Consider the following 20381-nt stretch of genomic DNA (forward strand, 5'->3'; position numbering starts at 1 on the left):
CTGAAATGTTGTTAAAACAACTTATTACCCTTTATAATGTATCAGTTTTAGAACTCAAGAGAGAGTTGTTCCCTTTAAGGAGAACTTTAAGAGAGACATAGTATAGTTTTAAAAATATTTTCAGTTGTTTAAAGTCATGATTTTCAGAATAATATTTATAAACTTATTTTCAAAATGTGATTGTGTTCCTAATGCCATCTGTACACATTACAAGTTTGACAAGATATGATTCTTAATTATCTCAGCTCTTATTTGATCTTGGCGTCTGCTTAAAGCATAAAGGTGAAGAAAGGGATCATTTCTGGCTTATTTATTCTGCAAAATGTTCAGCCTTTTCAAAGATTAATTTTAACAGGGGAGAAAAAGAAGAAATTGAACTGCCTTGATATAGAAAACATGTATTACCTTGCTGATGATGCTTTATGAAGTACAGGTGGTCTGAATTTTTAAGAAACTGCAGCACTCCACCATCTTGCACTTAATATTGTACGATGTAATTTACACAGTGTTCTTCTACAGTGCTATATTTATTCTTAAAACTTAGTGAAGTGGCTGGTATACTTATTTTTACAGAAGGATACAGAACCATTTGTATCCTCCCTATTTTTGAAAAAAAATTGAAATACATTGCTATAAAAATTTAGGGAGAGAAGGTAATGATGTCAGTAACCTAGGCAAAGGATGGGTATGGCAGGTAGCAGTAAAATGCAGTGTTCTTATCTTAACTGGCATATAATAAAGCAGAAGAGAAATTCACGGAATTACCTAGTCCTCAATATTTTATTAAAAGCACCATACCATTTTATCAGATGAATTAATATTAGGTAGCTTTTGTATGCCTAATCCCTTTAGGTGCTTTTTAGCCTCTCTATCATTAATTGACTTCTCAGGAGAATCCTATGGGCTTAGGGTTAATTTTGTTCTCAGCGTATATAGTTCAGGAAATTGAGACTGGAAGAAACACTCTTTGCCCAAAGTCACTTAGCTCTTAGGCAGTCAGACTGAGTTTTGAACCCAGGACTGCTTACTCCAAAGGCTTTCTCCTTCATCATTCTTCCATATATATCAGCAAGGGAGTTAGGAACTGTAAAGTATACGTTATGAATGTGTAAAAACTTGGCAAGATTTGTAGAAAATGGTTTCTTAAACTTTCTTAGTTTTCCATGTTTCTCATTTCCCTGAAGGACTTATCAAATCACAGCACATTTTAACATTTAAAGGGCCTCTGTGTTTGGCTTGCTTACTTATTTATTATGTATGTATGTATGTATGTATGTATGTATGTATGTATGTATGTATTTATTGATTTATTGATTGATTTATTGATTGATTTATTGATTGATTGATTGATTGATTGTACGCGGGCCTCTTACTGTTGTGGCCTCTCCCGCTGCGGAGCACAGGCTCCGGATGCGCAGGCTCAGCGGCCATTGCTCACGGGCCCAGTCGCTCCGCGGCATGTGGGATCTTCCCAGACCGGGGCATGAACCCGTGTCCCGTGCATCGGCAGGCAGACTCTCAACCACTGCGCCACCAGGGAAGCCCTGTGTTTGGCTTTTAAACACCCCAAATTAGGGAAACTGAGGACTATGTCTCCCTTAGTAGTTAGTATTGAGAGACCCTAACCTCAGAGAATTGGGTGGGTGGTGGCAGCTGCTGAACTGTGAGGGAAGGCAGAGTCCCTGGGACTTGTGAGAGGAGAGGAGAGTGTACCAGGGCTTGTCTGGGATTCAGGAATAATTCCAGGATACAGTGTCAGGAAGTCTAGTGAGGATTCTTCCTTGAGAAGACCTTTAATGGACACCAAACTACAGCACTGCTATAGGCAGTCAGTTCAATGTTTTCATTTTGCAAATTTGGGCATAGGTTTCTCAAGATTAAATTTTTATCTCAGAGATTCTTGCATAGGGTGATACTATACAAATTAAAATGAGGGAATGATATTAACACAATTCACAAGTCAGAGCGCAGGGAGAGGACTGGGGCTGGCGGTGAGAACTCAGCCTGAAGGGGGCTAATGTGCCACAGCTAGCCGGAAGGGAGTCCGGGAAAACTCTGGAGCTGCCGAAGAAGCCAGAGACTTTTTCTTCCCTCTTGGTTTCCTGGTGCGCGAGAAGAGGGGATTAAGAGCGCTGCTTAAAGGGGCTCCACAGACGGGCGGGAGTCACGACTGAAAGCGTGGAGCCCAGAGACGGGCGTGGGACTCTGGGGCTGCTGCTGCCGCCGCCGCCAAGAAGCCTGTGTGCGAGCGCAGGTCACTGTCCACACCGCCCTTGCGGGAGCCTGTGCAGCCCGCCACTGCCGGGGTCCCGGGATCCAGGGGCGGCTTCCCTGGGAGAACGCACGGCGCGCCTCGGGCTCGTGCAACGTCACGCCGACCTCTGCCGCTGCAGGCTCGCCCCGCACTCCGTGCCCCTCCCTCCCGCCCGGCCTGAGTGAGCCAGAGTCCCCGAAGAGGCTGCTCCTTTAACCCTGTCCTGTCTGAGCGAAGAACAGACGCCCTCCGGCGACCTACACGCAGAGGCGGGCCCAGATCCAAAGCTGAGACCCAGGAGCTGTGAGAACAAAGAAGAGAAAGGGAAACCTCTCCCAGCAGCCTCAGAAGCAGCGGATTAAAGCTCCACAATCAACTTGATGTACCCTGCATCTGTGGAATACATGAATAGACAACAAATCATCCCAAATTGAGGAGCCAGGAGTCAGTGCTGTGCCTCTGAGGTGGGAGAGCCAACCTCAGGACACTGGTCCACAAGAGACCTCCCAGCTCCACATAATATCAAACGGCGAAAATCTTCCAGAGATCTCCATCTCAACACCAGCACCCAGCTTCACTCAACGACCAGCAAGCTACAGTGCTGGACACCCTATGCCAAACAACTAGCAAGACAGGAAGACAACGCCACCCATTAGCAGAGAGGTGGCCTAAAATCATAAAAAGTCCGCAGACACCCCAAAACACACCACCAGACGTGGACCTGCCCACCAGAAAGACAAGATCCAGCCTCATCCACCAGAACACAGGCACTAGTCCCCTCCACCAGGAAGCCTACACAACCCACTAAACCAACCTTAGCCACTGGGGACAGACACCAAAAACAACGGGAACTACGAACCTGCAGCCTGCAAAAAGGAGACCCCAAACACAGTAACATAAGCAAAATGAGAAGACAGAAAAACACACAGCAGGAGAAGGAGCAAGATAAAAACCCACCAGACCTAACAAATGAAGAGGTAATAGGCAGTCTACCTGAAAAAGAATTCAGAATAATGATGGTAAAGATGATCCAAGATTCTATTTCCCAGATCCAAAATCTTGGAAATAGAATAGACAAAATGCAAGAAACAGTTAGCAAGGACCTAGAAGAACTAAAGATGAATCAAGCATCGATGAAAAACACAATAAATGAAATAAAAAATACTCTAGATGGGATCAATAGCAGAATAACGGAGGCAGAAGAACGGATAAGTGAGGTGGAAGATAAAATAGTGGAAATAACTGCTGCAGAGCAAAATAAAGAAAAAAGAATGAAAAGAACAGAGGACAGTCTCAGAGACCTCTGGGACAACATTAAACGCACCAACATTCGAATTATAGGGGTTCCAGAAGAAGAAGAGAAAAAGAAAGGGACTGAGAAAATATTTGAAGAGATTATAGTTGAAAACTTCCCTAATATGGGAAAGGAAATAGTTAATCAAGTCCAGGAGGCACAGAGAGTCCCATACAGAATAAATCCAAGGAGAAATACGCCAAGACACATATTAATCAAACTGTCAAAAATTAAACACAAAGAAGTCATATTAAAAGCAGCAAGGCAAAAACAACAAGTAACACACAAGGGAATCCCCATCAGGGTAACAGCTGATCTCTCAGCAGAAACTCTACAAGCCAGAAGGGAGTGGCAGGACATAATTAAAGTGATGAAGGAGAAAAACCTGCAACCAAGACTACTCTACCCAGCAAGGATCTCATTCAGATTTGATGGAGAAATTAAAACGTTTACAGACAAGCAAAAGCTGAAAGAGTTCAGCACCACCAAACCAGCTTTACAACAAATGCTAAAGGAACTTCTCTAGGCAAGAAACATAACAGAAGGAAAAGACCTACAATAACGAACCCAAAACAATTAAGAAAATGGGAATAGGAACATACATATCGATAATTACCTTAAATGTAAATGGACTAAATGCTCCCACCAAAAGACACAGATTGGCTGAATGGATACAAAAACAAGACCCATCTATATGCTGTCTACAAGAGACCCACTTCAGACCTAGAGACACATACAGACTGAAAGTAAGGGGATGGAAAAAGATATTCCATGCAAATGGAAACCAAAAGAAAGCTGGAGTAGCAATTCTCATATCAGACAAAATAGACTTTAAAATAAAGACTACTAGAAGAGACAAAGAAGGACACTACATAATGATCAAGGGGTCGATCCAAGAAGAAGATATAACAATTGTAAATATTTATGCACCCAACATAGGAGCACCTCAATACATAAGGCAAATACTAACAGCCATAAAAGGAGAAATCGACAGTAACACAATCATAGTAGGGGACTTTAACACCCCACTTTCACCAATGGACAGATCATCCAAAATGAAAATAAATAAGGAAACACAAGCTTTAAATGATACATTAAACAAGATGGACTTAATTGATATTTATAGGACATTCCATCCAAAAACAACAGAATACACATTTTTCTCAAGTGCTCATGGAACATTCTCCAGGATAGATCATATCTTGGGTCACAAATCAAGCCTTGGTAAATTTAAGAAAATTGAAATTGTATCAAGTATCTTTTCCGACCACAATGCTATGAGACTAGATATCAATTACAGGAAAAGAGCTGTAAAAAATACAAACACATGGAGGCTAAACAATACACTACTTAATAACGAAGTGATCACTGAAGAAATCAAAGAGGAAATTTAAAAATACCTAGAAACAAATGACAATGGAGACACGACGACCCAAAACCTATGGGATGGGCAGGAATTTTACAGATTAAAATATTGGTGTGTGTAAGACTTGACTAAATGCCCAGCTCTATAATTTGACCTAAATAAATTATGTCAGCCTTTCTTTGTCTTTCATGACCTTGACACTTTTGAAGACTTCTTGTCTGTCATTCTTAGAATGTCTCTCAATTTGGATTTGTCTGATGTTTCTCATGATTAGATTGAGGTTGTGCTTTACTGGGAAGGAGGTGATATGCCCTTCTTAGTGTACCACATCTAGGTACATACATCACCAGAATGTATCACTGGTGATGTATCTTGGCTAAGGTAGTGTCTGCCAGATTTCCCTTTGTAATTACTAAATATTTGAGGGAAGATACTTTGAGACTATACAAATATCTTGTTTTTGATTAAACTTTAATTCATTCATTTTAGCATCCATCGATGCATCTTGCATGCAGCAGTTATGACTGTGGTGTTATAATGGTGATTTTCCTATTGTCATCATTCCATCTGTATTTATTAATTAGAATTCTGCTGTAAAGAAGAGTTCTTTCTCTCTGACTCTGTCTCTGTCTTTCTCTGTCTCTCTAAATATATATCTATATATAGATATATGTAGATATACATTTCAGCACTTCCTTACTTTCTGGCATTATAAAATGCTTCAGGCTCAGGTTCATCTTATATTTTCCCTGCCTTATTTCCCTGATTATCAGCCCTGGAATCAATCAGTTTTCCAAGGAACCCTAGTTCCTGTTTTTCGAAAATGGTATTTAGAAACCAGTAATCTAGGTGTTAGGTGTGCTTATTGTTACTGGGATGTCACTGCTTGTAGTCCTTCTCAGTGGATAGATGTAGGAAATACGTGTCTGTATATTAACTCCTGCATACGCATACATCTATTCTGTATCTGTGTGTGTGTGTATATATCTATATATATATCTATATATATTTATTTTTAAAATAGACTAGGTCGATAACCATGAACCCAATCCACTGTAGCCTTCTCCCTTTTCTTAATTTGTAACTCTCCTCTAACTGAGAGAAATCTGGCTCTCACTATCTACACAATATATTTACTTATTTGTTCACCTCTAGTATACAAATAGTTTCAGAATTTCTAATCCATACCCTGAGAGAAACAGATTTGCTACTAAATACATTGTTTGTGTACAGTTCTTTTCGTCTTTAGCATTATTACAGAATTCAGTCAAAATATTGCTTTCCAGAGTTACCTAGATCAGCTTCTAAGTAATTATGTGATTCATTTGTAATATAATTAATTCATCCCAGTCTATATTCTGTCTTTCTTCCCCATATTCTAGTTGATTTTTAAAAACTTTACTTACAATAAAATTCGTCTCTCTGGTGTTCAGTTCTGTGGGTTTGACAAGTGCATGATGTCATATGTCCACCGCCACAGTTCTGTACAGAGCAGTTCCATCATTTCAACAGTACCCTCATGCTGCTTCTTCATAGCCAGCCCCTCCACCCACTCCCCAACCCATGGCTACCCCTGATCTGCTTTCCCTTTCTATAGTTTTGCCTTTTTTGGATTAGGGCAAGTATTTTTTTTACATTTCTTTTTTAGTGACAATGAAACAGAATCAGAAGGATTAAGTGATTTATATTCTTGAACCCAAATTTGGATTGGTGCAAATACTGATTTAAAAAAAAAAAGCAAACAAAACATTCACTTCTTAGTATAATTTGATTGCATTTGTCTCTTTCATTGAATTGCATTATAGCTAAAGAGGACATTGCCAAAACAAGAACACTACCCCTGTAGCTTAAAAAATAGAAAGTTATCATGCTGTTAACTCATACTTAATGACTTTGCCTACCCCTGGAAATCATGGTCTACAGATCATTGCCTTCTCATCCTCTCTTTTTTAGCAAGAGGTATGATAATGATCTGGAATTTATAGGATGGGTTTAGATGCAGGAGTTGAATAGGATTGCTGGAATCCCTCTCTTGAAAAAGTCTAGACTCATACCAGGAGGAGAATATCTAGAGACATAGAATGTTTACTGAAGGAAAATATTTATAAAACCAAAATAAATCTTGGAAATTTGGAAAGAGTCCAACATGAATGTTCCCTATGTCAGTTTCCAAAATATAATGCAAACTTCGGAGTAATCATTACTGGATTTAAGGGATTTGACTTTTTTCAGATACTATTGTGTATTTCTCTGGGGAGCTTAGGTATTTAAAACTACATAGTAGTGATTTCTTAAAACAATGGTTCTATAAAGAATAAAGCTCACAAAAGGAACTTCATTAATGCCATTTTTGTGCTTAGAGACAATCCAGTGTTTTGTTTCCCTTCCCTGCCCCACCTTTTTGTTTTCTTTAGGGAGGATGGACAGCTCTTATGTGGGCATGTTATAAAGGCCGTACTGAAGTGGTTGAGTTGCTTCTTTCTCATGGTGCCAATCCGAGTGTTACTGGTCTGGTAAGCGTTAACAAAAAATCCATCTGTAATGTAAGTGGTAAGTTCTTTTAGGGAATACTTAAGGCTGGTTATGCTTTGGACTTCATAGTGGATAAAAATGACCTAGATCTTACTAAAGATAATAATGCAGAATGTGATTTCAAAACACAATGAGAATTTTTTTCTGAGGCTAAGCTTATTTCTCAGTTTTTATCAACAAAAAGGCAACTCTTAGAGTTTAAATGTTAATTACAACTATACAATATTTCAAAAGGAGATTCTGAAATCCTTAAGTCATCTTACCTGTTTTCTGTGTGTATGTATTCTTAATCTAAACTCTTTTAAAGAAAAGAGACATTTACCAAATACCATGCCACTTTTCTATATTCTTTTTTTTTTTTTTCTGGCCCTCTCCACTGCTAAAACCTTACTCCAAGTCACCTGTATTAGTTTTCTGTGGTTGCTGTAACATCACCACAAACTTGGTGGCTAAAAATAGCAGACTGTACATTCTTATAGGTGGTAATACATGCATTACTATTGTACTTTGCTTGAGACTTGATCCCAGACTGCAGATTAAGAAATTTTTTTATTAATGGGGGGATTCCTTTCACGATGTATATGTATGTCAAATCATTACATGCACTTTAAATGTCTTACAATTTTATTTGTCAGTTATACCTCAGTACAGCTGAAAAAAAGGAAATGGTTTTATTCAAGTTAATGGATGGATTATAAAGAAAGGTTTTATATTCTTATTAGTCTTACCTATTGGTTAGATGATTACATTGTGTGTTGAATCTATAAAAATTGATGTGTTCATAATATATATTTATTTAAGGTTGAGTGCATCTCAGTTCCCAGTTATGTATTATGAGTATTCCATGTGTTTTTAAAGTGGAGAATGGTCTGTAACTTGATTTTGTAAAATACTCCTTTATATTGCTCCCTTTGTTGTTTCCTCTTCTTAGCAAGTGTGTGCTGTAAATACCCACCTAAAAGACTTTGTCTTCCCCTCCCTCCCCTTCCCCCTCCCCGCCCTCCTCCTCCCTCCCCTTCCCCCTCCCTCCCCGCCCTCCCCCTCCCTCCCCCTCCCCCTCCCTCCCCCTCCCTCCCCCCTCCCCCCTCCCTCCCCCTCCCTCCCCCTCCCCCTCCCCGCCCTCCTCCTCCCTCCCCCTCCCCCTCCCCGCCCTCCCCCTCCCCCCTCCCCTCCCTCCCTCCCCCTCCCCCCTCCCCTCCCTCCCTCCCTGTGTACCTACTCACCCACCTGCCTCCCTCCCAGCAGTACAGTGTTTACCCAGTCATCTGGGCAGCAGGGAGAGGCCATGCAGATATAGTGCAACTTTTACTGCAAAATGGTGCTAAAGTCAATTGCTCCGATAAGGTAGGTCAGCAGGATCTTTCCAGGTTCTAGTCCATGTTATGTCCACTCAGTGTGTCTAACTTACAAGGATTTTCATATGATCTCATGCGGCGGCTCTGATGTATCTTATGTTTATATTTATATATTTTATAAAGACACACATCTCATAGGTGGGTTCCTTCTAGGTATTAAATACGTGCTAAGTGTCCTTCCATTGTCTTTTATATCACATTCATCATTCTCAGGAAAATAGATAGGGTTGATTCCCTGTCTTCATTATTTTCTGTTGTAGCTCTTCTTTCTACTGTGGATCCTGTCTGCCTTCTCTGTATTGTTGCCAGATGATCTTTTAAAATTTAAGTCTTGTTCTTTCTCTCTCATATTTAAAATCCTAAAGACATCAATCCCTGTTATGATGTATAAAGATAATCCTTGCCTCCGTCTCTACCCTTTCTCCTGCTCTCTCTACCCCAAACTACCTTTGCTCAACTATCAAATGGTGCAGGTTCCCGAGTCCATCTGTTTTTTTTTTTTTTTTTTTTTTTGCGGTACGCGGGCCTCTCACTGCTGTGGCCTCTCCCGCTGCGGAGCACAGGCTCCGGACGCGCAGGCTCAGCGGCCATGGCTCACGGGCCCAGCCGCTCCGCGGCATGTGGGATCTTCCCGGACCGGGGCACGAACCCGTGTCCCCTGCATCGGCAGGCGGACTCTCAACCACTGCACCACCAGGGAAGCCCTGAGTCCATCTGTTTTTAACCCTCCACATCTTGCAGGTGCTCTTTCACAGAGTGGAGTGCCCTCTCATCCTCGTCTGCTTTAGCTTCTGTTCATCCTTCACACTCAAATCATGTGCCATCAGCTCCAGAAAGCTCCCCAGGATTTTGTTCTATTCATTTTTTTAAATCCTTAATACGCCAAATATTTGATAAATATTTATTTAATTATTTAATTCGTGCTTGCTTTTGGAGAGCTTTGATAGCTTCTGTGGTTTCAGGGCAAAGCCGAGACTTTTCAGTTGGACCGCAGTCTTCCTTCCCAGGTTCACTTCTTGCCATTCGTCTCCATAGACACTAAGCTTTTGGATACAGACAGAAGATTGTCTATCATTCTGTGAACTTTTTTCTTTTATTTCTTTATTTACTTATTTTTGGCTGCGTTGGGTCTTCGTTGCTGCGCGCGGGCTTTCTCCAGTGGTGGCGAGCGGGGGCTACTGTTCGTTGCGGTGCGTGGGCTTCTTATTGTGGTGGCTTCTCTTGTTGCGGAGCACGGGCTCTAGGCGCACGGGCTTCAGTAGTGTGGTACGCAGGCTCCGTAGTTCAGGCGCTACTACTCAGTAGTTGTGGCTTGCGGACTCTAGAGCGCAGGCTCACTAGTTGTGGCGCACGGGCTTAGTTGCTCCGCGGCATGTGGAATCTTCCTGGACCAGGGCTCGAACCCGTGTCCCCTGCATTGGCAGGCGGATTCATAGCCACTGCACCACCAGGGAAGCCCCATTCTGTGAACTTGTATGAATTTCTATGAAGTGCGTGTCTTTGTTTATCCTATTCCCTCTGCTAGGAATGTTATGACCTCCTCTGCCTGATGAACTTCTATTTATTTTCTCAAGGCTTAGTTGAGGTGTTAGCTTCTCTGTTAAGTCTCCTTAGCTTACCCAGTCAACTTAGATGCCCCTTCTTCTGTAGTCAGTATTCACTGTCCATACCTCCATCAGTGCACAAAAGTTCTGTTGGTCAAGGCTGTTATAAAAAGTAGGTATTCATTAAATGTTCATTTCAACCTGCAGTCTCCCATGTAGTTAAATGTCGCTGTGAGTGTTCTTGTGTGTCTTCATTGCCTTATGAATCTCCCCAAAGATAAAGCATTGCTTTTATGGACGATTTACATTCTCTGATGTCTTTTGAATCACGTTCCATCAGAAGGTGCTTTTGAGTGCAGTTTCTAGGCGGACATTTATTTTGTCAGGTACAGAGGCCGATCTGGGGTGGTGGTTAAGAGCACAGACTGAAGCCAGGCTTGTTGGGTTCATGGGTCTTGCTCCACCTCTTAGCAGCTTTGTGACTTCGAGCCTGTAATTAACTTCTCAGGGCCTTGTTTGCTCATCTGTTAAAATGTGATCTTATGATTTGTACTTATTCTTCTGATAAGGATTACACACGTTAACTCGTGTAAACTATTTAGAACTGTATTTGGCACTTGGTTGTTACTATTTCAGACTGTTGGACTTTATATTTCACAAGATATGGGAAGCAAAGAAAGCTTGTTGGGAATTAGGGGCTGTATGACATTATGATGGAAAAATTGTCACTGATTGTAAAAGTTAATTAAAATATATTTCATGCAGTGGTTAATCATCTATTCAGGAGAAATAATATGGGGAAAATATGATTTATCCAGGATTAAAATTATGATTGGTATCAACCATAATCTAAAAATACTCAAAGTATGATTTTTATCGAAATTCATGGTGAGAGCTAGTTTCTTTTAATACACCTTAGGTAATAATTTTAAATTTATTATTTCTTTAATAGTATGGAACCACCCCGTTGGTTTGGGCTGCACGAAAGGGTCATTTGGAATGTGTAAAACATTTATTGGCTATGGGAGCTGATGTTGATCAAGAAGGAGCTGTAAGTATCTTTTCTATTTTAACTGCTGGTAGTAGAGAGATGTTTTTAGTTTTAAGAGAGAGAATACTTTTTCCTTAGTATATACCTAGAAAAATTTCCCTATAGTTTCTAAACGATACTTAGAAAAACAAACATCTTCTGTTATCCTGGTAAATATATTATATTATAGATATTATGTATTACAAATACGTGCTTTTAAGGATTTATTGCTAATGCACATAAATTTTGGGAGGCTAAAACTATATAGAATATCTTTTAGTAATCTTAGTATAAATTAAAATACTCCCCAAATCAAATTGTTTGAATTACTATTGTGGAAAGAGTTTCTATTCTGTTAAAATACCTTTTCTTTAAAATTTTAAAATAATATTATAATTTTTTGATATTTTAATCTGTGACTTGTTTTCTCTAATAGATTTAAAAATATCAAAAATCAGTGGTCAAAACCTATATAGCTTAAAAATTGGTTCAGTATATCTTACAGTCTAGCAGTTATGAATTCCTTATTGAGTACCCGCTATCCACCCAGCCCTGTGCCAGACGTGCTGGGGATACTGGAGAAGCCTATCATATCGCTCTTCTCTTGAGCTTATAAGAATATAGGTAAGGGAGATGACATTTATGCACAAGAAACAATGCAGACTTCTATTAACATAATTATTGTTATTATGTGAGATGGATCATAAAGGATTCTGAGAAGAGTTGCTACCAAATCTCTGGCTGCAATGTAACAAAAGTGAATTCTAAATCATCAAAAGTGACTTCCTGGCATAATACCAACCAGCTCCTCCTATTGTCCATGTTGACAGAAGCTACTAATTGATGACCTTCAAGGGGTATATAATATTTTAGTGGTGTGCAGAGATAGAGCATGATTCTTACCCAGCCATGGAAGTCATACCTTTCACTTGCCTCCTTTCTGGACAGTTTATCAAGTGGATGAGTGGCTTGTCTCTGTGATTATTGACTGCTGAGGAATCTGAAAAGGCTGTGTTATTTTAATATTGAGAGAATTATGGCTTAGCTCTGGGGGCTGATATAATAACTGAACTATTTCTATAAGGAAATTGCATGGTATCTCAAACTAGATCAAAATCTCAAGAATAAGTTTTAGTATTTCTTTTGTAATGAGTCAGATTCTTCTATTATGTGATTTTGTTATAAATTAAATGTGCAGTTTTTAAAAGAACCACTAAAAATGAGACAGTTTTGAAAATGTGGTTTCTAGATCACTGTGGAAAACAGAGGAATATGTTATACTTTTATTGAAATATTCTATAGCTTATTAATTCATTGTTTTACTTCAGTTTTTCATACAGATTTTATTATAGACAATTCTTTGAAGTCTGATTGATTCTTACTTTGGATTATTTAACTTAGAATGTGTTTAATTTTGAATCATCCTGTCAGCTATTTTATATGTCAATACTTTAGTGAGAGGGTTTGTTCATTGTAAATGACTCCAATTTTGGATTATCATTTAAAGAATTGAATGTTGTAACAGTCCTATTGACCAAAGAGAATTAATGCATCTTCAAAAATGGAAAATATGCTACTGGCCACTTTTGGTCTGTTTCTGGTTATTTATATTGGCATTTTATTATCAGAAATAACTGTTAATAATAGGCCACCTATTTGAAAACATCAGTTTTTTGACTATAGAATAAATTATATGTTTTCTGAAAGTACTAATTTCTTGGGCATTGTTTGATTTGTAGAATTCAATGACTGCACTTATTGTGGCAGTGAAAGGAGGCTACACACAGTCAGTAAAAGAAATTTTGAAGAGGAATCCAAATGTAAATTTAACCGATAAGGATGGAAATACAGCTTTGATGATTGCATCAAAGGAGGGACATACAGAAATTGTACAGGATCTACTTGATGCTGGAACGTATGTAAACATACCTGATAGGGTAAGTTATCTATTTAGAATTTGTCTTTCAGTGGTGACCTTGATGGAAGGCTACCTTAACTTCTCACCACCTTTCAAGATTCTTCCTGTATGACATACATTTAAGATGTTTTATTTCTGCCTTTAGAACTAATAAGTTAAAACCTGTCCAATCTTTGTGAAGGGTGTTCTTTTAAATTTTTCAGAAATAATGCTGTTATTGAAAATGTGATCTTGAAACCATCCTAACTATATAGGTGTTGTTCATGGCTGGTGTTATTCATTGTTCCAAGGCTTCAGGTCTCCCACCCTCACACCTAGAATTTTCAGATTGGTGTCTCTTGCTCTCACCTCTTCTCGGAAGTCTACAGTTGTCTGTCCAACTCCACTTGAACCGTCCACTTGAATGTCTAATGGGCTTCTTAACTTACAGCAAAACAGGTGTCTTGTTTGTTTCATCCCACACCTGCTTTTCCCTCAGTCTTCTCTCTCTCAGTAAGTGGTACCAGCATCTATATATCCTGTTGTTAAAGCACCAAATCCGACACGTTAGTCCTGATTTCTCAAGACTACCCAAGCCAAAGTAGCTACCCAGTCACTTTCTATCACATCACTATATTTTATTTGCATTAAATTTATCTGATTTCTTATTTGTGTTTATTGTATGTTGTCTGTTAGTCTCCTCTAGGCTATAAATTCTCTCAGAGCTGGGACCTTGTCTGTCTTATTTCCTAGTGCCTAGAACAGTGCATGGCACATCGTAAGCAATGAAATATTTATAACCTTTTATTAATTTACTAGTCTGAACCCACATTAATGCTAATATTCTCAACTAAAATGTGTCTGCCATGGGTTTATTTACACTTTTAATGTAGTAGTTAAGGTACTACATCATGGTGCTAGACTTAATAATCCTCGAGGACCTGCATCTTGATATAGAGCCCACTGGGGCCCACTTAGGATTGAGATGAGCTGTAGCTCATGGAATCACCCAACCCAAACTCATACAACTGATTTGTAATTTAGCAGTTAAAAAAAAAGGCCATTTACAGTGTTTGAACTAGGGGAAGATATAATTAATAATGATTATTGCTTGGTGGATATAATTTCAGGGCAGAGATGTCCCTATGAGGTAGTGAACTTCATCTAAGCCTTGTACTGGGGAGTGAGTCGGTCTTGTGCACTGTTGGCCTGTAATGCCAAATTGATAGACTACAGATGCTGTTCTGGGAACCAACCTTCGCCCTTAAGTAAATGTGGTTATAAACCCACAGATGGCTCTAGCTTTATAACTCCCTTCTTTTTAGAATCCATGGCTTTTGTCATATAGCATTATTCCAAGGGACTTGTATTATGTAATTTCCAAATATTCATCTGGTTCATTGACAGCCACTGTGTCATTTTATTTAATATACATCTGTAATGGGAGGTTACCTTCAAATAGAATGGCTTATTCTTCTGGGTGACGTATCTTTCTAAACTTTTGTCCTGGAATTTCAGGTATGAATGTTCTCATTTTGAGGTATAAAGTCTTCTGTCCCTTATTCTGAAGGCTATTAGTATCAGGTATTAATATTAGTTAACTTTCCGTTATTTAGAGATAATTTTTTCCAAGAAATTTTCAGAAAAAATCTGTTAAATTAATACATGGCTAATTTTAACTTCAAAACAGTGTTTTTTTGTTCCATCATCAATTCACCTTGTTTTTTTTTTTTTGTCTTTTTAGAGTGGAGATACTGTTTTAATTGGCGCCGTCAGAGGTGGTCATGTGGAAATTGTTCGAGCACTTCTTCAAAAATACGCTGATATAGACATTAGAGGACAGGTGTGTGTGATTACAGGGCTGTTGTTATCTTAGTATAATTGTAGACATTAGAGGACAGGGGTGTGTGATTACAGGGCTGTTGTTATCTTAGTATAATTGTTTGTATATGTTGGCTGATCATAATGTCATTCTTCCAGTTTTCCTATGGAGACAAACATATAAATCCTAGTACGTTTAATGGATGCCTGTATTATTAAGTTTCACTGCCATTATTATGAAATTTCTGTATTGATGTCAAGTTAGATTTAGATAGAAGTAAAGCATAAAGAAGTTCATTTTTTCAAATACACCTCCCTTACTAATGTCTAAAGAGATTCAGTTCTGACATGAGTAGTTTATGATACTGAGACAGTTGGTGGCACTTTGAGTGTGTGTGACTTATTTTCTTTAGTATGCTTCCTCTGTTTTGTCTTCTTCATCCATATATTGTCCTTCTATTCCTGTTGTTTCATCTTTCTTCTCCTTTTTCCCCATTTGCTAGCCTTTCCCAGGACCACTTGGTAGTGCCTGTGGATTTGGCTTAAGGCAGTCATAGCTCACAGAGCTGTAAAGGTTATTTATTTTAGAGAAAAGCTTCCCTAAAGTTGAGAATTTATCCAATCTGTCAAGAGCTTTAGATTAAAAAAAATCTGTACTGAACAGCCTGTTTTGTGGTTGGAGAGTCTACATTTCTGCTCAGTTTTTTACCTTGTATTTAGCTTGTATCCAAATCCACTTTTGAATCAAACTGATAAATATTATGCCAAATGCCATGAGGGTCTTAACATGGGTCCCTTGCCTGAAGAAACATGTGTTTTAGTTAGGAAGGTTTTAGTTTGTTTTGTTTATATTTATTCTTATGTTTTTATGTAAACATAAAAAGTGATGCCACTTTTGGTATAAGATAGTATATGATTGCCTAGTGAAAGGTTCAAATGTAAGAGTCTTGAGGTGGGGAAAGCGGGCATTAAGGAGAGCTTTTAAGGGAAGGTAGAATTTGAGCTAAGGTTAAAAGGTGGGTTAGATAGGGAGAGAAAAGGTAGGCTCGGTAGTTCAGGCAAGGATAGTGGAATAATGGGATGAGAAAATTTAGGAAGAAGGGAAAGTGAAAGACTGTATTCCTTAGTTGGTGAATAAATCAGGTTGTCAGCGGGATGGCGGGGAGGGTGGGATGGGAGATAGAGAAATAGAATGTAGTGGGATGTAGTGCCAGAGAGGCCGGAAACTAGTGTACAGTGTTGAGAAGGGAACTGCACTGGGGAAATCTTGGTGTAGGAAAATTAACGTGGCAGCGGCAGAGAGTCATTCACTGTCTTTTGGGACAAAATCATATTTTCACTAAAAGTTGGTGACTGGATCACCTGTTTAGACTTTTACCGATCTCCTTTGTGTCTGTCAATTTTGTTTTCCTATGTTTTAGTCAGTTTTTCTGTTCTCTACCTCTGCATTCAAAGTCCACGTGGATCTGTTTTTGGTTTTTGAACTAGATAGGATTTTAAAGGATCTGATGAAGATCAGTGTATAGGTGCAGTGTAGAGATTAAGAAAGCTAAACACGGTAAAAAAAAACAGTTCACAGTATGTTTATGTAGTACACTCTTATGCATTATCTTTTGAAAAGATTGGGCAGATGAAAAGCCAAGAGCCAAAAGTCAGAATATTTATGTGACTTATCACAGGATACAGAGCTCAGGTACTGATGACTTCCAACACAGTGCAGGGTCCTGAAACCTGTTCGCTTTCCAAAAGCATAGCTTCCCTTATGAACTACGTGGGGTTGCTGCTTTCTCAGTCAAGAAATATTAAGTTTTCTTAGGCTTCTTTCATAAAGAATTTCTCACAGGTAAATGCAAGATAGAATAAGGATTAATGTTATTTTCCACCATGCTGCTTCTTGGTAAGATATATTAATGTTTTAATAGAAATGTTAATAATGTTTTATATTTACAAATAGAAGTTTTTAATATTATATCTTATATGAAGTGATTGTTGATTTTTTTATTATGCAGGACAATAAAACTGCTTTATATTGGGCTGTTGAGAAAGGAAATGCAACAATGGTGAGAGATATCTTACAGTGCAATCCTGACACTGAAATATGCACAAAGGTATGAACGACATTTCTATTCTCTTAGCAATGCCTAGTGCTGAATGTTAGTACTGCTTATTCTTTTCAATTTTTTACAGTTGTTTGATATTAGAATTATACTGATTTAACTGGAAATGTTCTGTTTTAAATTAAGGAGTAAGTTTATAACCTTTCAGGAGTTGTGTGTTCACAGCAAAATGCAGTGTGTAATTTATTTTAATTATTATTTAATTTATTTTAATCAGAAAATACAGTATCAGCTCTTCATAAATTGTGGACAGATCATTTCCCCAGAATTATTTTATGCTCCTGTTGTTTGGAATGCAGAACACATTTCCTTTTAAAAGATCATTGTGTGTGGTTATTGGTTCCCCAAACCAACCACTTTTAGTCTATTTTACTCAAATCATGTGAAAAGTATAAAACTGTATAAGACTTCACTGATTATATTTGGCTTTACATGTAATAGTTGTCCATGGGGAAAATATATTTGGAGTTCTGGATTGAAATGGCAGGAATGAATAAAGCAAACTTACGGAATCACCCGTAAGACAATCCTATTTCATCCGTTAGAGATTTGGAGCAGCATCTTCTAAACCAGTGATGGTAACCTCAGTGCCCTGGGGCAGAGCTTTTCCTGGGATACCTTCTGCTTTGCAGGTGGTGGCTCCTTGGAATCTTGTTTCTTTTTCTTTTAGACCTTTGTGTCAGCTACTGTGACCACACGTGGCTTCTGACCAGATTTTGCTTTTTCCTAATTCAGTGCTGAACTGTGGTCTCTTCTTATTTCTATTAATTTGATTTTGAAAGCAATTGTTAACTCCTTTGAGGTTTCCCAAAGGCATACTGCTTGTATCAGATTGTTTCCCTGTTATACACAGGTCCTTAGATGCACAGAGGCGCTGGTAAAAACATCTGACAAATCTAGATGCTGGCTTGCCTGGACATTGACAGGCTGGGTAGTGGGTTGCTTGGGTGAGGTGGTCAGAATGGGAAGCAGCCTCTGGAGGAGGTGCCCCAGGTGTCAGCGGTGGGCCTGGGGAAAGACAGTTAGTGGTGAGGGACAGAAGCGGCTGGTAAGGAGTGGGGCACATCTCTTGCTCTGCTGAGTGATATAAAAGTATTTTGATACAAGTGATTGGTTGTGAAAGGAAAAGCACTTGTTAGTTTTTCCAACTATGTTTTCTTGAGAACATTTTCAATATAGACTGGTCAGATATTTGAATTCTTGACATGTGTGTTTATGTGACTTTAAAGATTTAGGAGTAAAGGTATTAATCTGGCAAACTTTCTTATCTGTGCCCACAGGATGGTGAAACACCTCTTATAAAGGCTACTAAGATGAGAAATATAGAAGTAGTAGAACTGCTGCTGGATAAAGGAGCTAAAGTATCTGCCATAGATAAGGTAAAAACATCCGTGTAGAGAGCAGTTTTTTTTGAGGGCTGTAGGTGGACTGACTGTATATCCGGTGGGTTTAATGGGGGTCTAATTTTATTTTGTGGAGGGAGAGCTTACTTGCTGGGGCTATTTGTGTGGGATTTGGATGCTGTGAGATCTTCTTGGCTGTTCTGAGAGCATGCTGAGGAGTGGGCGGGCTCAGTATGCAGCAAAGCACCTGCTTCAGAGGTTCCCTCTATGGCTCAGATCAGTTATGGGGAGCTGCATTGACCACCATGCAAGGAGGATGTCATCAGGTGTGGAGCTTGTTCAGAGAAACAGGAGGAAAGAATCCAAAAGGGGCTGGAGAAGATAGACTCTCAAAGGAGACTAGCATTCATGTTCACCAGCAGGAGAGATGTTCTGCCATGTGTCCTTGCCTTAATTCTTTTAGAGGAATGTTCGTATTTTCCAGAATAAATTTAACTCTAAATTGCTTAATACTTCATATAGAATTGATTCCTGGTTTTAGTTTGTCTACATTTTAAGCAGGTTTCTTTCTCTACTTCAAATTGATTTCCTCACAAAAAAGAAGTGAATTGATTTATGTATGAACTAAGAAATATAAATTTTTCCCTCTGAATATATAATATGATTTGGGCTCTCCTAATCCATAATAGATTGAAGTTTATCTTTTTATTTTTCATGAGGCAATTAAACAAAAAACACAGAATTTATATATATTTGCCTTTTATTTTATCAAGAAGCTTTATTAAAAAAAAACAAAAAAGCCTCCCACCTATTATTACCATATTAATGTATTTATATATGGTATATATGTTAATATATATTAGTACCATATTAATATAAAAGAAAGAAAATATAAAGAAAAATTTTAATCTTAAAAGTTAGGGCATAAAGTGAAAGAGAAGTTGTTGAAATTGAATATACTTAACTTTTCTCATTCTGCTGTTGACTACTCTCTGGCACTGGTCCCCTAATTTGCAAAAGGGAACCACTGGACTACGTGCCCTTTAAGGTTCCCTGTCTCGGACCCTGTTGTGTGTGCTTTGTCTTGAGTCAGCACATACTTGCTGAGAAGCACACATGATACCTGGGATGTTCTTGGAGTGAATGTGCATTTATTCACACATACTTACAAAGGATGGATAAGGTGCTGTCCTGCTCAGATTTGGAATACAAACTTGTAAAAGTCTTGAACCTGGCTCTTCATAAAGGATTACATAAATAAAAATTTAAGAATAAAGATTAATGTTATTTTTACCTGGCCCATCACCAATCTCTGTTTATCTTTAGCATAAACAGGCAGAGTGTGTTGATGTCTTCTCTGCATTTTCAGAAATTTTGTGTCTGGCTGAAATGCCACTGATGATATTTCTTCCTTCTCACATGTTTGGGGATAAGAAATGGAGTTCAGGTGGAGAAATAAGATGATGAAATTCAGTTTAGATGTGTTTAGTTTGAAGGCTGAGACGTTCAGGAGGCCGTGACCGATAGGGCTTGAATTTGGGCAAGAAATCAAGGCTGGTGATAGGAATTTCACAGTTAGTTACCAAGAGATGAGAGCTGCATGGGAGTGACTGAGATCATCAGTTTGGAAGAAAGATGAAAGCTGAGGTCAAACTTTCCTTACAGCGTGTGTCACATTCTAGTTTGTTTTATGATTGTGCGTGTTTATCCAATCTCCTCCTGTTACATTGTAACTTAGTTAAGGCCATGGACTGTTTTGTCTCTCATCTCCATATCCCCCAAAGTATCCAGCTCAGTGCCTTACTATATAGTGAGCTCAATATGTAGC

At 38.7% G+C, this 20381-nt stretch overlaps 1 protein-coding gene across 1 annotated transcript in view; it reads left to right on the forward strand.

The window, feature by feature from the left end:
• The window catches only part of KIDINS220 (kinase D interacting substrate 220), a gene marked incomplete at its 3' end in the record, with an annotated part of 96252 nt that overhangs the window by 13819 nt on the left and 62052 nt on the right, over window positions 1–20381 (forward strand). The window contains exons 5-11 of the mRNA XM_079720697.1: window positions 7329–7427; window positions 8689–8790; window positions 11298–11396; window positions 13115–13312; window positions 15017–15115; window positions 17103–17201; window positions 18491–18589. Coding sequence (XP_079576823.1) covers window positions 7329–7427; window positions 8689–8790; window positions 11298–11396; window positions 13115–13312; window positions 15017–15115; window positions 17103–17201; window positions 18491–18589 — 795 coding nt within the window. The remainder of the gene's footprint in view (window positions 1–7328; window positions 7428–8688; window positions 8791–11297; window positions 11397–13114; window positions 13313–15016; window positions 15116–17102; window positions 17202–18490; window positions 18590–20381) is intronic.

The sequence above is a fragment of the Hyperoodon ampullatus genome (genome assembly GCF_949752795.1).
Source record: "Hyperoodon ampullatus genome assembly, chromosome: 15".
NCBI lineage: Eukaryota > Metazoa > Chordata > Mammalia > Artiodactyla > Ziphiidae > Hyperoodon > Hyperoodon ampullatus.